The sequence below is a fragment of the Nerophis ophidion genome, linkage group LG01, assembly GCF_033978795.1.
Source record: "Nerophis ophidion isolate RoL-2023_Sa linkage group LG01, RoL_Noph_v1.0, whole genome shotgun sequence".
NCBI classification, from domain to species: domain Eukaryota; kingdom Metazoa; phylum Chordata; class Actinopteri; order Syngnathiformes; family Syngnathidae; genus Nerophis; species Nerophis ophidion.
This window is the reverse complement of record NC_084611.1, coordinates 33,149,637-33,165,425: the sequence shown is the minus strand read 5'-3', so window position 1 is coordinate 33,165,425 and position 15,789 is coordinate 33,149,637. Positions and strand designations below refer to the sequence as shown.

The window sequence follows — 15,789 nt, the reverse complement described above, 5'->3', positions numbered from 1 at the left end:
GCACTGCCTTTTGCATTCTCTACAACCTGTCGTCACGTCCGCATTTCCTCCATACAAACAGCGTGCAGGCCCACTCACATAATATATGCGGCTATTACACACACATAAGTGAATGCAATGCATACTTGGTCAACAACGATACAGGTCACACTGAGGGTTGCCGTATGAACAACTTTAACACTGTTACAAATATGCGCCACACTGTGAACTCACACCAAACACGAATGACAAACACATTCCGGGAGAACATCTGCACTGTCACACAACATAACATAAACACAACAGAACAAATACCCAGAGCCCCTTGCAGCACTAACTCTTTCGGGACGCTACAATATATTTTGATATTTACCTCAGAAAGCTGCAAATAGAAAAGAGGCATTCAATTTGTATTAAAATTTTATTTGATATGCCATTGATATTTTATAGTTAATATTTGAAACTCGATTTTGCATGTCACTAAAAAGTTACTGTATAGAAACCTTGCTTATTCAATGTTCAATGCAAAACTTGTTTGGGTCCCTATTAAAAGGTTAATTTGCTCAACCTTGACCCGCGGCTTTGTTCAGTTTTAAATTTTGGCCCACTCTGTATTTGAGTTTGACACCCCTGCTTTAGAAGGAGTCTCAATTCCGTTGAAGTTTTCTTCCATTGAGGGAGTTTTTTTTTTTTTTTCTCCTTTCCTCTGTCATCAAACTGCAGGCTCACAATGTGTTATGTTAGTGTTGAGTTATTTATCTTCGGAAGCAGATAGTTGCCCCGCAGCAAGGTTTCTTCCTTTAAGGAGTTGTTCCGTGCCTCCGTTGGCAATGAATGTGCTCGGTTATTTGGGGTTTATTCGGTTCTCAGTCATAACAGGTGGGAGTTTTTCTTTGCCTCTGTACCCAAAATCCTTGCTTATGTGAGGTTTAGCGTTTCATACTGAGTTTTTTTTTTTTTTTTTTTTAATAAGACTGCCAATAAACAATACATTTATGAAGCCTATATCTCTGAACAACGTCCTCTCTCTTGTGTACCTATTTTAGTGCAAATGTAGTTAAATCCATTTGGCACACTTCACGTTTCAGGGTAAGACATATTGCTCATTAAACTTCCAAGTTTTGGGAAGGTTTTTTTTTTTTTTTCTTGGCTGAGGCACTGCGGTTCCAGTTCTCTTTGCTGCAATCATTTTTACAATATCGTGTCGCTCCACAAGTCCTCCTGGGATGAAGACTGACATGAGTGAGATTCTAAGGAGTTTGACGATGTCTGTGAGCGTGTTAACCTTTTCCCAACCTGTAGAAACCCCATGGTTGTTCATTTCAAAAGTACATCTTGTAATAAAAGTTTCTGCGTTGGCTCGACGTGACATCGATCAAATATTGAATGACAAACTTCCAAAAGAACACTTGATTCAATTAACAACTTTTCAGCAGTTGCTGAAAAGTTCCCTTTTTTTATTCTCAATCCTGCAGTTTAAATCTTGTCAACTAATGATAATAATAAAAAAAAAAAAAACGAATCCTGAATAACTCCGCCAAGTGAAATGCTAATTTAGGATTAGCAAGTAGACAATAATAAATGCAGCGCGGTGGCTTTGGTACCTATCTCTGCGTTTCACCTTGAAATCTGGCCTTGCTTTTTGCTTTCATCAGCCGCACTGGTTTGTGAAGAAGAAGGCACCCTGAAGGTGGTCTCCTCTGAGCATATTTTAAAGACCCCCGAGACATGACCAAGCTGACTTTTTTCACAGCACGACTTTTGTTCCATTCCAAGAAGTGCGCGTGTCTACGCTTTTAATCACCGCTTCGCCACGCAGGGCCATCACACCCATGGTAAAAAGTTATTGTCCACATATTCTACTGCTAACTTGATCATTTTTTTTATTTTTTTTTTTCATTAATGTTTTATTGTTCATCCAGCATCAGACATTCCCATCCAATTACATCGTATTTGCATACATCAGATATCTATTGTCTGCCCTAATTATCAAAATATTGTATTGCTTATATGCCAACCCCCCAAAGAAATAAAAGGGAAGAAATCAAAACAAAGTAATAATATAATTTACAGATAAATCAATAAAAAAATAACTAAAATAGTAATAATACATTAATAATAATATTGAAAATCAAAAATAAAATTAAATAATACAAACAGATAGTAAAAAAATATATATATAAAGACATATAGGGAGTAATCTTCTAATTGTTGAGAAGAATTGTTGTATCGTCACGTCCGTTGTGTCCTGAGCAAGACACTTCACCCTTGCTCCTGATGGGTGCTGGTTAGCAAAGTCCATTTGGCTGTCATCTGTTTTAATATGAGACACAATTGTGTCAAAGTCATGTTTTTTTTTTCATGCTTGAAAAAAGAAATTATTACTTTGAAAAAGTAGTGTTATACTTCTATGTGTTGATGACACAGCTTTGCAACAGTTGATATTTTAGATTCCAGCATGTTTTACTCAATATAGGTCATCAGGGACGGCGTGGCGCAGTGGGAGAGTGGCCGTGCGCAACCCGAGGGTCACTGGTTCAAATCCCACCTAGAACCAACCTCGTCACGTCCGTTGTGTCCTGAGCAAGACACTTCACCCTTGCTCCTGATGGGTGCTGGTTGGCGCCTTGCATGGCAGCTCCCTCCATCAGTGTGTGAATGTGTGTGTGAATGGGTACATGTGGAAGTAGTGTCAAAGCGCTTTGAGTATCTTGAAGGTAGAAAAGCACTATACAAGTACAACCCATTTATCATTATTCATGTACATTCTTGGGTAGCAGCTTGAATAGTTTTCTTCGTACATCATTTTAGCTGTTTGCAAATACACCAAATTATTGAATTTATATAATAGCAATTCAATAAATAAGGTGTTTGTATGTTCTCTGTGTCCAACATCATGGATTATTCTATCTTCCCTTTTTTGTAACACAGTTAGTGAATGAAGCGCACGTTTGTAGTTGTTTCCCCATATTTCTGCACAATAACTCAGAGATGGTGACACTACCGAACAGTAAAACGTATGAAGTGATTTTTGGTCTAGATTACGTTTTGCTTAATTCATTATGGACATTTTTCTTGCTACTTTATGTTGTATTTTTTTTTTTTACATGAGATTTCCAATTCAATTATTACACCCAAAAATGTGTTTTCTTTTACCCTTTCAATGTCTACTCTGTCTTTTTGTATATATGTTTGACTTTCTGTTCTACTGTTACCAAATAGCATTAGTTTAATTTTACTGAGATTCAAAGATAGTCTATTTTTGTCAAACCGTCTTTTTAATTTTTTTATGTATTATGTTATTATTTGTAATAGCTAATATGCATGCAATATTGCCAAACTGTGTATATTTTTTGCTAATTCTTTTTTCTAACACTTCTTTCTTAAACGTTTTATTTGCCAAACGTCTCACATATACATACACAACAATCAGTACCCAGTCTGTGTGACTTTGTGTTAGTATAATTTCTTGCATGTTGCAGCTCCATACACTAGAAATCCACTGATGTTGATGCCCGCCAGCTGAAAGAAGATGAATATTTTTATGTTAACGACAGAGCAAATTCGTCCTTACTGACACTTCCACTTTCTTTGCTGTTTGTCTTCGACAAGAGCCAACACTTTAAATGGCTACAATGGTGTACCTGTCTTCTCTTGTTATGGGCCCCGTACTCACCATTATGACGCAATTTATGAGTCAGGGCAGTGAAATATGCTTGGTGTAATGGTGCAAGAGGGTGGGCTTAACTGCTAAAAGCTCTTAGAATACATCACTTCAAAGTTATTAAAACTCTACGTCGTATATTCTTTAGTTTCCGCCAACAGAAATCTACCCTCCATCTTTGTAATGTTAGCAAACCTTCTTAACCCCTATATCTCTATTACCTATCATACAATACATTATGCTATATACAATACTATAGAACAGGGTTTTCAACCACTGTGCCACGGCACACTAGTGTACCGTGGGATACAGTCTGGTGTGCTGTGGGATATTATGCAGTTTCACCTACAAACCCCGTTTCCATATGAGTTGGGAAATTGTGTTAGATGTAAATATAAACGGAAAACAATGATTTTCTAATCCTTTTCAACCCATATTCAGTTGAATGCACTACAAAGACAATATATTTGATGTTCACACTCATAAACTTTATTTTTTTTTTTTGCAAATAATGATTAACTTAGAATTTGCGTTTCTGGATGTTGTTGATAAATGGCTTTTGCATTGCATAGTAGAGCATTAACTTGCATTTACAGGTGTAGTGAAATACTTTATTTAGTGACATTGGTTTTCTGAAGTGTTCCTGAGCCCATGTGGTGATATCTTTTAGAGATCGAAGTTGGTTTTTGATACAGTGCCATCGAAGGTCACGGTCATTCAATATTGGTTTCCGGCCATGCCGCTTAAGTGGAGTGATTTCTCTGGATTCTCTGAACCTTTTGATGATATTAAGGACCGCTGATGTTGAAATCCCTAAATTTCTTGCAATTGCACTTTGAAAAACGTTGTTCTTAAACTGTTTGACTATTTGCTCATGCAGTTGTGGACAAAGGGGTGTACCTCGCCCCATCCTTTATTCTGAAAGACAGAACATTTTTTGGGAAGCTGTTTTTATACCGAATCATGGATCCCACCTGTTCCCAATTAGCCTGCACACCTGTGGGATGTTCCAAATAAGTGTTTGATGAGCATTCTTCAACTTTATCAGTATTTATTGCCACCTTTTCCAACTTCATTGTCACGTGTTGCTGGCATCAAATTCTAAAGTTATTGATTATTTGCCCAAAAAAAAAAAGTTTAGCAGTTTGAACATCAAACATGTTGTCTTTGTAGCATATTCAACTGAATATGGGTGGAAAATGACTTGCAAATCATTGTATTCCGTTTATATTTACATCTAACACAATTTTCCAACTCATATGGAAACAGTGTTTGTATTTGGGTTAAAAATATTTTTTGCAAACCAGTAATTTTAATCTACAAATAATGTGCCATTGTTGAGTGTCGGTGCTGTCTACAGCTCGGTAGAGTAACCATGTTATACCATACCATATCAGTAGGTGGCAGCCGGTAGCTAATTGCTTTGTAGACATCAGGAACAGGTCGTGTGAGACGACGACGGTTTGTCATGATCACAATATGCAGGCGACAGCGGGAGGCAGTGTGCAGGTAAATAGGTGTCTAATGCTTAAACCAAAAATAAACAAACGGTGAGTGCCCCAAAGAAAAGGCATTAAAGCTTAGGGATGGCGATGTAGAACAAAATTAAAACTGAACTGGCTACAAAGTAAACAAAGACAGACTGCTGGACGACAGCAAAAACTGACAGCATGTGGAGCAGGGACGGCGTCCACAAAGTACATCCATCCGTACATGACATGACAACAATGTCCACACAAAAAAAAAAAAACGATAGCAACAACTTCAATATTCTTGATTGCTAAAATAAAGCAGGAGTGGGGACTGCGCTGAAACGACCGATATTGATTGGTGGCCGGTTGATAGGCAAGACCCTATGTAAGACATTTGTGATAGGCTACAATGTGACACCTAACATTACAAGGGAATTTATTACAAAATGGTGAAGTGAAGTGAATTATATTTATATAGCGCTTTTTCTCTAGTGACTCAAAGCGCTTTAGATAGTGACAACTCAATATCTAAATTTTACATTTTTAAACCAGTGTGGGTGGCACTGGGAGCAGGTGGGTAAAGTGTCTTGCCCAAGGACACAACGGCAGTGACTAGGATGGCGGAAGCGGGGATCGAACCTGCAACCCTTAAGTTGCTGAGACGGCCGAATTACCATCCAAGCTATACCGCCCCAAATGGTACATTACAATACTGAGGTTTTTAACTAACAAAAGCGATATGATCTAGGATAAAATTCCGCCCATTCCGTGAGGCACCCCTGATGTTTTCAAGCATTTGGTCCTTATTCAGGACTGGGACGTTTGATGATATTTTGGCACTGGTGACCAAGATAAAGCCTTCCTTTTGTTCATCTGACGTCTTACCTGAATGGTTAACCTCTCTTTGTCTACTCGTGTATCTCCCAATTTTTTTCAAACACGCCATAAAGGGCCGGCAGGCTTAAACGCGACGGATCTCAATAGTTTTAGGCCCATTTCTAAACTCCCGTTCATCTCTAAGATTCTTTAAAGGTGAACAGCTGACATTTTTCCTGGATCAAAGTAACATCCATGGTTAATTTCAGTCCGGTTTCCGTGAACAACATTCTACGAAAACAACCTTACTTGAAGTGTTCATCGACATGATGACGTCTGCTGACCCTGGAAGAGGCATTGTTCTCGTTCTCTTGGATCTGTGGTTAGTCTTCTACACTGTTGACCATCAGGTTCTGCTGAGAGGAATGAGGGATCAAGTAGGACACTTGAGGATGAGTTCTACAGTGGTCCTCTTCAGATTTATCTGGGCGTAGCTTTAGTGTTACAGCTAAGCAAATTAGGTTTAAGTCAGCGGATTTGTTGCGTGGTGTGCCTCGACGTTCCGTTTTCGGTCTGTTTTATGTTTGCTGTATTTGACAGACCAGGATCATCCAAAGGTTTGGTGATGTTTCTTTTCACCCATTTGCTGGTGATATCTAGCTTTACTGTTCCTCTAAACCGGCTGAGATCCGGGAGCTTAACCCCTTGCTCCATTGTTTAGTGAACATAAAACAATGGCTAAGCCAGGGGTTGGGAACTTTTATGGCTGACAGAGCCAAACATTTTAAAATGTTTTTCCGTGAGGGCCATATAATATTTTTTAACACTAAATACAACTAAATGCGTGCATTTTTAGGTTAGATCAATATTTTTTAGAGTATAATTGGTCACTTATTCTTTTTAATAGCATTGTTATTCTGAAGCTAACGAATATTAAATAAGATACTTCTTACCATTAATGCGACTTCTTGAACAGGTGCCGTAGAAAAAAGATGGATGGATTAAAATGCTTGAGAATGTTTTATATTTTGAACGTTATTTTTAACATTACCAGCAGAGTTATTCATTACTTATCGTGTTAAGCAATGTCAGCTAATATTTATCTGACAGCCAGATGCAGTCATCAAAAGAGACACATCTGACTCGAGAACCATAGGTTACCTACCCCCGGGCTAAGCGATAACACTCTACAGTTCAATGAAGGTAAAACAGAAATACCTGGTTATTGCACCTGATGACTCAATTCCAAGCAGTAAACACTACTTTGGTGACTTAGGCCAATCAGTCTACTAGGCCTAGCCTTAGGAACCTGAGAGTTATTGTTAACAAAGACCTGTCATTAGTGCATCACTGTAAGCAGCTGACGAGGAACTGCTTCTTCCAAGTAAAAAAATCTCTGAACTTGGAAAATGGTGTCACAGATTGAATTAGAGCTCATCACTCATGTTTTTTTGTGTCTTCGCGGTCAGACTATTGCAATATTTTGTGCGGTGTCCGGGTCTGCGGTACCCGTTTTCATTTTTTATTTAAAAAAAAATTATACAATTAATTATTTTTTCAAACTTAGACTCACTGACTTTGGCTTATTTTCTGTAAAGAACATATATGAGAAAACATATTTAATGACCACACACCATACACCCCCCTACACATTTTTATTACATATAAGATGTCCTGGTCCACTGGACCTGGGGCTAATAGAAGTGTCGAAATTGATGTTCTGTGCACAACACGCACTCTCTCTCTCACACACACACACACACACACGCACACACACACACACACACACACACACACACACACACACACACACACACACACACACACAGCAGCCCTAGATAGGAGAAGGACAGAGTGGAGGTACACAGAAGAGAGTGTAGGTAAACAGAACACCAGAGGGTCAAATGTACGAGAAAATGAGAGCAGATAGTGTTGACAAACAATGTTGCAACCTTGTGTGGGACCCGCAGGTGCAGAAACACAACAGAAGAATCCCTGTGGGATGCAGAAACTGGCAGGGAAATTGTCGGTGCAACATTCATATTGTTGTTACTCAGCCAGTGTTTGTGGGTCTGATGGACCCGTTGCATTTTTGCCTTTTAATGCCTCACAATCAAACACTTTTATGTTAAAACACTTATTGGGATAAGGTAATCATCCGTTCAGTATTTTAACACAAAAGTGTTTGATTGTGAGGCATTAAAAGCCACAAAATGCAACAGGTCTATCAGAACCAAAAACGCTGGCTGAGTAACAACAATATAAACAGTACACAAGGGTTAATATCTGAACAAAAAGCTCTCTTGACTTCATTTACTGCAATACCCTGCAATGAGAATTTTGACCCATAAGAATTTAAATACCCACGTATCACCTTTTCGAAAATATCTTAATTGGCTGCTGGTGTCCCTTAGGATCAAGTTTAAAATTATGGTTCTAGCTTTCAGAGCTTTGCATGGTTAAGCTCCTTCTTATATCCAGAGGTGGGTAAAGTAACCAGAAATTGTACTCAAGTAAGAGTACTGTTACTTTAAAGATGTATTACTCACTGCTCCCAGTGCCACCTACAGTGGTTTAAATGTAACTTGGATAAAGGGGGGCTTCCCACATATGCGGTCCTCTCCAAGGTTTCTCATAGTCACTGTCACCGACGTCCCACTGCGGTGCGTTTTTCCTTGCCTTTATGTGGGCTCTGTACTGAGGATGTCGTTGTGGTTTGTGCAGCCCTTTGAGACACTTGTGATTTAGGGTTATATAAATAAACATCGATGGATTCATTTCACAACTTAAATTGCTTTGAGTCACTAGAGAAAAGCGCTATGTAAATATGATTCACTTCACTTCTCTCCTTCTATGTGTAGAAATATGTATTTATAATTGTATCACTTGTTTATTTCTTAACACGTTTTTAGTTATTCTTATATATTGTTTTCCAAATAGTTCAAGAAAGACCACTACAAATGAGCAATATTTGACGTAGTGCTGTATTTTACTTCTTTATCTGTTTTTTTCAACCAAAAATGCTTTGTTTGATTAGGGGGTATTTGAATTAAAAAAAATGTTCACGGGGGTACATCACTGAAAAAAGGTTGAGAACCACTGCTGTAGACGACTGGGAGATACAGGAGGAGAACCAAAATGTCTGGCGTGAGGCGGTTAGACGGGGTATTGCAGAGGCTGATTTGAGGAGAGGCCGGCTCGCAGAGAAGAGAGACAGGAGGAAACATACTGCAACTACCATCACACAGAATTATCACTAACAGTTACCATGCATTGATTAACGTGGACCCCAACTTAAACAAGTTGAAAAACTTTTTCGGGTGTTACAATTTAATGGTCAATTCTACGGAATATGTACTGTACTGTGCAATCTACTAATAAGTCTCAATCAATCAATCCAAGCAGGTCTCCCAACATATTTCTAACTGGGACTGTCATTCAAGAATTGGCTTGTACAGCCATGCTAGGCCTTGTCAACAAGCATGAATGTACCGTATCAACAAAACACCAAGATAAAATGTGAAAATTATAATTAAATAAGTGAATTATATAATCACAACACTCATTAGAACTGAAAATATATCACTAATAAGTGACTAAAATAGGATGAAAAAACTGTACAAATAAAACAAAACTATTAATAATAATTAAAGTACCAAAATAAAAAATACAATAATAAATTAATACAATTAAAATTAAACATCAAATTGTGAATAAGTGTCTGACTCATCAATCGTTTCATGGTCACGAGGGTCCGCTGGAGCCTATCTCAGTTGCATTCGGGCGGAAGGCGGGGTTCACCCTGGACATGTCACCACCTCATCGCAGGGCGAGTGTTTGACCTAAGACTGTAAATTAGCATGGCCTTCCGTGACTAAGCTGACAAATAATTGCTGATATTTCAAGTGTGTTGTGAAGCACTTTGGCTTTTTGTCTGTGAAAAGTGCTGTAAAACTAAATGTCACTTGCATACTGTAAAAGAAAACCTGTTTCGATACGATACAGTGTAAATATGGTTTGATACAATATGATACCATACCATATGGTACACAATGTGATGAGGTATGGTATGGGACCGTACAATACAATACTACACTATTACTTCTATTACTATTGAAGCCCAATAGTACTTTTACACAAGTGAAGCAGACATGTACTATTTATTTACTGGTAAATAGAATATATTTGAGCTCACACATTGTCGCACACACTGGCACACACACACACACCAACAGTCATACTCACACTGAGTGAGTCACACAAAAATGACACCAACACATCTCCTTCCCTAAAGCAGATGGAGTGTCACTTTCACTGGCAGGCCATAGTACCAGGAGGCACTAGCAAAGGTTGGGCACGTGTGTATGGGTGTGTGTGTGTGTGTGTGTGTGTTCATGTAATTCTAGCCTTCTTGAGACATCCACAAGAAAAAGTACCTTCCATATGAGGACCAATGAACTAGTCAGGACCGAAATCATGGTCCCAGTATGCAAAACCATCGCATCTAATAGAGAATGTCTCATTTGCACCCCTGGTGGTGAAATCTATCAAAATGAGGGTGGTCCCAAAAAGGAAGGATTTTTCAAATTGACTGTGTCGGTTTTAAAAGCACTACCCTTCTGGTCAACATATGAAATAACAAGTGTGTAAAAATGTGAAGGTCTCCCCCTCTGCCAACATATATAATAACAAGTGTGTGTAAGAAAAAAATGAAATGTGCCCCCTTTGGTCAAAATTAATTAAAAATAAAATAAATAAATGTGTATATAGAGACATACTGTAATAAATTTAAGTAAATAATGAAGATTAAAAACCAACTACAAACAAAAAATAATACATTAATTAAAAGCAGTCTTTTTCTTCCTTATAAAATTGGAAACATTTTTTCAAATTCTGCTTCTGTAATATTAAAACATGTTCTCGTAAAATGATTACTTTTTTAATGCAAAATGTCGACATTTCTCCTATACAATTCTGACTTTTATCACAATATTGCCCATCCATCCATTCATCCATTTCTACCGCTTATTCCCTTTTGGGGTCGCGGGGTGCGTTGGGGCCTATCTCAGCTACAATCAGGCGGCGCCAATTGTTTTGTTGTTTTTTGGAGTAAAATTATGACTTTCGTCATCATTTTGCCGAATGAAATTCCGATTATTATTATAATATTGCCAACGTTTTAAAGTTTTCCTTTAAAATGGTGACTTATGTCGAGTAAAATTATGACTCTTTTCATAATGTATATGGAGACATACAGTAATAGCTTGAAGTAAATAATCTATCAATCCATCCATTTTCTACCGCTTATTTCCTTAGGGGGCGTGGGGGCGCTCGTGCCTACCTCAGCTAAAAATAATAAACATTTAAAAACATCTACAAACAAAAAATGTAAAAAATAATATATTACCTTCTTCCTTATAAAATTGAGAACCATTTCGCACATTCTTTCTGTTTCTGTAATATTCCAATATGTTCTCGTAAAATTGTTACTTTTTTATGTAAAATTTGTACTTTTTAATGTAAAATGGCAACTTTTGTCATATACAATTCTGACTTTTATCACAATATTGCCATTTGTTTTGTTGTTATTTTGAGTAAAATGACAACTTTTGTCATCATTTTGCCGAGTGAAATTCCGATTATTATTATAATATTGCCAACAATTTGAAATGTTTCTCTAAAATTGTGACTTCCGTCGAGTAAAATGATGACTCTTTTCATAATGTATATAGAGACATACTGTAATAACTTGAAGTAAATAATGAAAATTAAAAAACAATTACAATGTTATTTTTTTAGAATTATAAAATAACTAAAAGCAGCCTTTTTCTCACAATGTATCGACTTCTTCCTTATAAAATTGGGATCAATTTCGCATATTCTTTCTGTTTCTATAATTTTCTAATATGTTCTCGTAAAATTGTTACTTTTTTATGTAAAACTATTACTTTTTAATGCACAATGTCTACATTTGTCATGTACAATTCTGACTTGTATCACAATATTGCCAATTGTTTTGTTGTTTTTGAGTAAAATGATGACTTTATTCATCATTTTGCCAAATTAAATGTTGATTATTATTATAATATTGCCAACATTTTAAAGTTTTCCTATAAAATTTTGACTTCTGTCGAGTAAAATTTTCTTTTTTCATGTATATAGAGACATATTGTAATAACTTGAAGTAAATAATGACAATTAAAAACCAATTACAAACAAAAAATTTAAAAAATAACAAATTAACTAAAACCAGCCTTTTTCTCACAGTGTATCGACGTCTTCCTTATAAAACTGGGGACCATTTCTTATATTATTTCTGTTTCTGTAATTGTCCAATATGTTCTCGTAAAATTGTTACTTTTTTATGTAAAATTATTACTTTTTAATGCACAATGTCTACATTTGTCATATACAATTCTGACTTGTATCACAATATTGCCAATTGTTTTGTTGGTTTTTGAGTAAAATTTTGACTTTATTCATCATTTTGCCGATTGAAATTCCGATTATTATTATAACATTGCTAACATTTTAAAGTTTTTCTATAAAATTGTGACTTCTGTCGAGTAAAATTATGACTCTTTTCAAAATGTACATAGAGACATACTGTAATAACTTGAAGTAAATAATGAACATTAAAAACCAATTACAAATAAAACTTTTAAAAAATACAAATGAACTAAAACCAGCCTTTTTCTCAGAATATATCGACTTCTTCCTTATAAAACTGGGAACCATTTCTCATATTCTTTCTGTTTCTGTAATTGTCCAATATTTTATCGTAAAATTGTTATTTTTTTATGTAAAATGATTACTTTTTAATGCAAAATGGCGACATTTGTTTTATAAAATTCTGACTTTTTTCACAATATTGCCAATTGTTTGGTTGTTTTGAGTAAAATAATGACTTTTGTCATAATTTTGCTGAGTGAAATACCCATTATTATAATATTGCCAACATTTTAAAGTTTTCCTATAAAATTGTGACTCCTGTCGAGTAAAATTACGACTCTTTTCATAAAATTGACAACATTTTAAGCTTTTCTTGTAACATTGCGACTTTTATTGAGTAAAATTCTAACTTTTATCATAATATTGCACAAACATTCAGTTTTTCTTGTAAAACGTCGACTTCCGTTGAGTAAAATGATGACTTTTTTATAATGCTGCCAAAATTCCAAGTTTTTCTTGTGAAATTGTGACCTTTTTACTGTGAAATTCTAACTCATTTTTCACAACATGCTTTTTTTTTATACTTGCATGGTATGTATATAATAGAGATATCCGATAAAATCGGACTGCAGATATTATCGGCCGATAAATGCTTTAAAATGTAATCTCGGGAATTTTCTGTATCGTTTTCAAAATTATCAGTATCGTTTCAAAAAGTAAAATTTATGACTTTGTAAAACTCAGCTGTGTACACGGACGTAGGGAGGAGTGCAGAGCACCAATAAACCTTAAAGGCACTGCCTTTGCGTGCCGTCCTGATCACATAATATCTACGGCTTTTCACACACACACAAGTGAATGCAATGCATACTTGGTCAACAGCCATACAAGTCACACTGAGGGTGGCCGTATAAACAACTTTAACACTGTTACAAATATGCACCACACTGTGAACCCACACCAAACCAAAATGACAGACACATTCAGGAGAACATCCGCACAGTAACATAACACAACAGAACAAATACCCAGAACCCCTTGCAGCACTAACTCTTCCGTGACGCTACAATATACACCCCCACCTCCTATACCCCCACCTTAACCCCACCCACCTCAACCTCCCCATGCTCTCTCAGGGAGAGCATGTCCCAAATTCCAAGTTGCTATTTTGAGGCATGTTTTAAGAAAATAATGCACTTTGTGACTTCAATAATAAATATGGCAGTGCCATGTTCGCATTTTTTTTTCCATAATTTGAGTTGATTTATTTTGGAAAACCTTGTTACATTGTTTAATGCATCCAGCGGGGCATCAAAACAAAATCAAGCATAATAATGTGTTGATTCCACGACTGTATATATCGTTATTGATTGATGTCGGTATCGGTAATTAAGAGTTGGACGATATCGGAATATCGGCAAATATGGCTGGCCTTAAAGAGGTAGGCATTTGTCGGAGGTCTTAAGAAGGTAAATAATACAAGAATGTGTGTGTGTGTGTGTGTGTGTGTGTGTTACAAAGTTAACCGCTGTTATTATTGCAATAACTGCAATAATGAATATTTCCCCATAATAACTCATGATACAATGGCTAAATATACAAATAGCAATCAATACTAATATTGCTGTTGTTGTTGTTTGCAGTTTGGTGTTAGCGGACTCACCAGCTTCCTGGAGTTCACCGACAACGGCACCAATCCCAACATCTTCTTTGAAATCCTGGGAACAAACTACGGCGAGGACAGAGGGCGGGGAGTCAGCAGGGTAAGTACAGGCTTTCACATCTGGCCCTTATTTACCGCACCTGCCCTCACCCTTACCAGATGATTTTAGTCTCATTTGCCACATGTGGTCCATTTAGCCTCTTCCGTTGTGATGCTACTGTTTCATTGGTGGGGTTAGTGGCAGTAATGCACACTTGGAGGATCAGTATCGTAAACAAAAGATGCCCAGTGGGATGCATTGTGGTCATCATATTTCTTTTGAAGACACACACAGTCAGCGCCAACGCTTGAAGTATCTTCGTGCAGATAAGTGACGATTCGGTGTTCTGGCGATTAAGATAAAGCAGTGAGAAAAAGAAACTTGCAATCACAGACTAAATTAATCTTTACATCATATGACTTTATTATATCAAGTTCTCAAATCCACTTAATTAAAAATGCTTAATTACTTCGGCGAAATTGAGGCACTTGTTAAAGAGTATGCCATTCTCTAATTCTTCCTTAATTGTATTAAGTCTGTGTGTGTGTGTGCGTGTGTGTGTATGAATTACATGGAAGCAGTCGACTTCAGAGAAGTTAATATCGCTTTGAGAGAATGTCCTAGTATCAAAGGTCTTTTTTTTTTAGAGGCAAGACTGAGTGTTTGCCTAATGAGGGTATTTTCTATTAGATACTTATCATACGCAGCATGTCCCCTTTTTACAAGTCTAAAAGCAGCCTTGTCATTCCTCCAAGTTAAAAAAGTTAGTTAAAAAAGTAGTTTTTTACATTGTTTATGATGGAAATTAATGTTTTGTTTGTTCCAAGGGTCAAGCTGTGGCGCATCTTATAATACTTATTTTATATCACTCGTCATCCAAGTATGAAGATAATTTCAATACTAGAAAACAAAACAGGGGTTCCTAAACTTTTTTGACTCCAAGGTGTTGCAGCTCACTTCGAGGTTTGTTTCCCCGGGATGCAAACAGACTACTCCGGACAAGGCGTGCAGGTAAAAACATGATTTAATTATCCAAAATCATCCAACTTACAAAAAAAAGGCCAGTGTGCCTATCGCACGCGGAAGCTAAGGCAAAAACTTAGGGCAGGAAACATGGAATTATAGACATGAAACCTCACGAAACTGTGGCATGAAATTCAACAAGACTTACGTAGACAAGGCTGCGTGAAGTAAACACTTAGCATAAACTATAAACATGGAATACTCAGGGAACTGTGGCATGAAACTAACACAACTTACGTGGCAAGGCATGAGGCAAACAAACGACGCCAGCCCGGCAGAAGAAGAACTCGCAGTTGTCAGGAATTAACATTCTACGATATTTTGGGACTCCGTGCCAATGTTTTTAATTTGGGTCACCTTCAATGGTCACCAGCAGTCCCTTCTGATATTCCTGTCTAAGTCGATAGTGAAAGTCTTATCTTGTCAGAGGTGCCTTAGCTACTACTGAGAGCCCTAGATT

General features: G+C 36.9%; 1 protein-coding gene and 1 long non-coding RNA gene across 4 annotated transcripts in view; one reads left to right on the top strand and one right to left on the bottom strand.

The window, feature by feature from the left end:
• grid2 (glutamate receptor, ionotropic, delta 2) overlaps window positions 1-15,789 on the top strand; it is a 1,199,099-nt gene that overhangs the window by 765,007 nt on the left and 418,303 nt on the right. For all 3 annotated transcript variants that reach the window (XM_061901055.1, XM_061901073.1, XM_061901064.1), the window contains exon 8: window positions 14,247-14,366. In XM_061901055.1, coding sequence (XP_061757039.1) covers window positions 14,247-14,366 — 120 coding nt within the window. The remainder of the gene's footprint in view (window positions 1-14,246; window positions 14,367-15,789) is intronic.
• Window positions 1,998-14,411, bottom strand: LOC133553173 (uncharacterized). Its single transcript, XR_009806868.1, has 3 exons — window positions 14,267-14,411; window positions 6,241-6,344; window positions 1,998-2,292 (listed from the first exon to the last, which is right to left on the bottom strand). It is a non-coding gene; the product is annotated as an uncharacterized LOC133553173 (long non-coding RNA).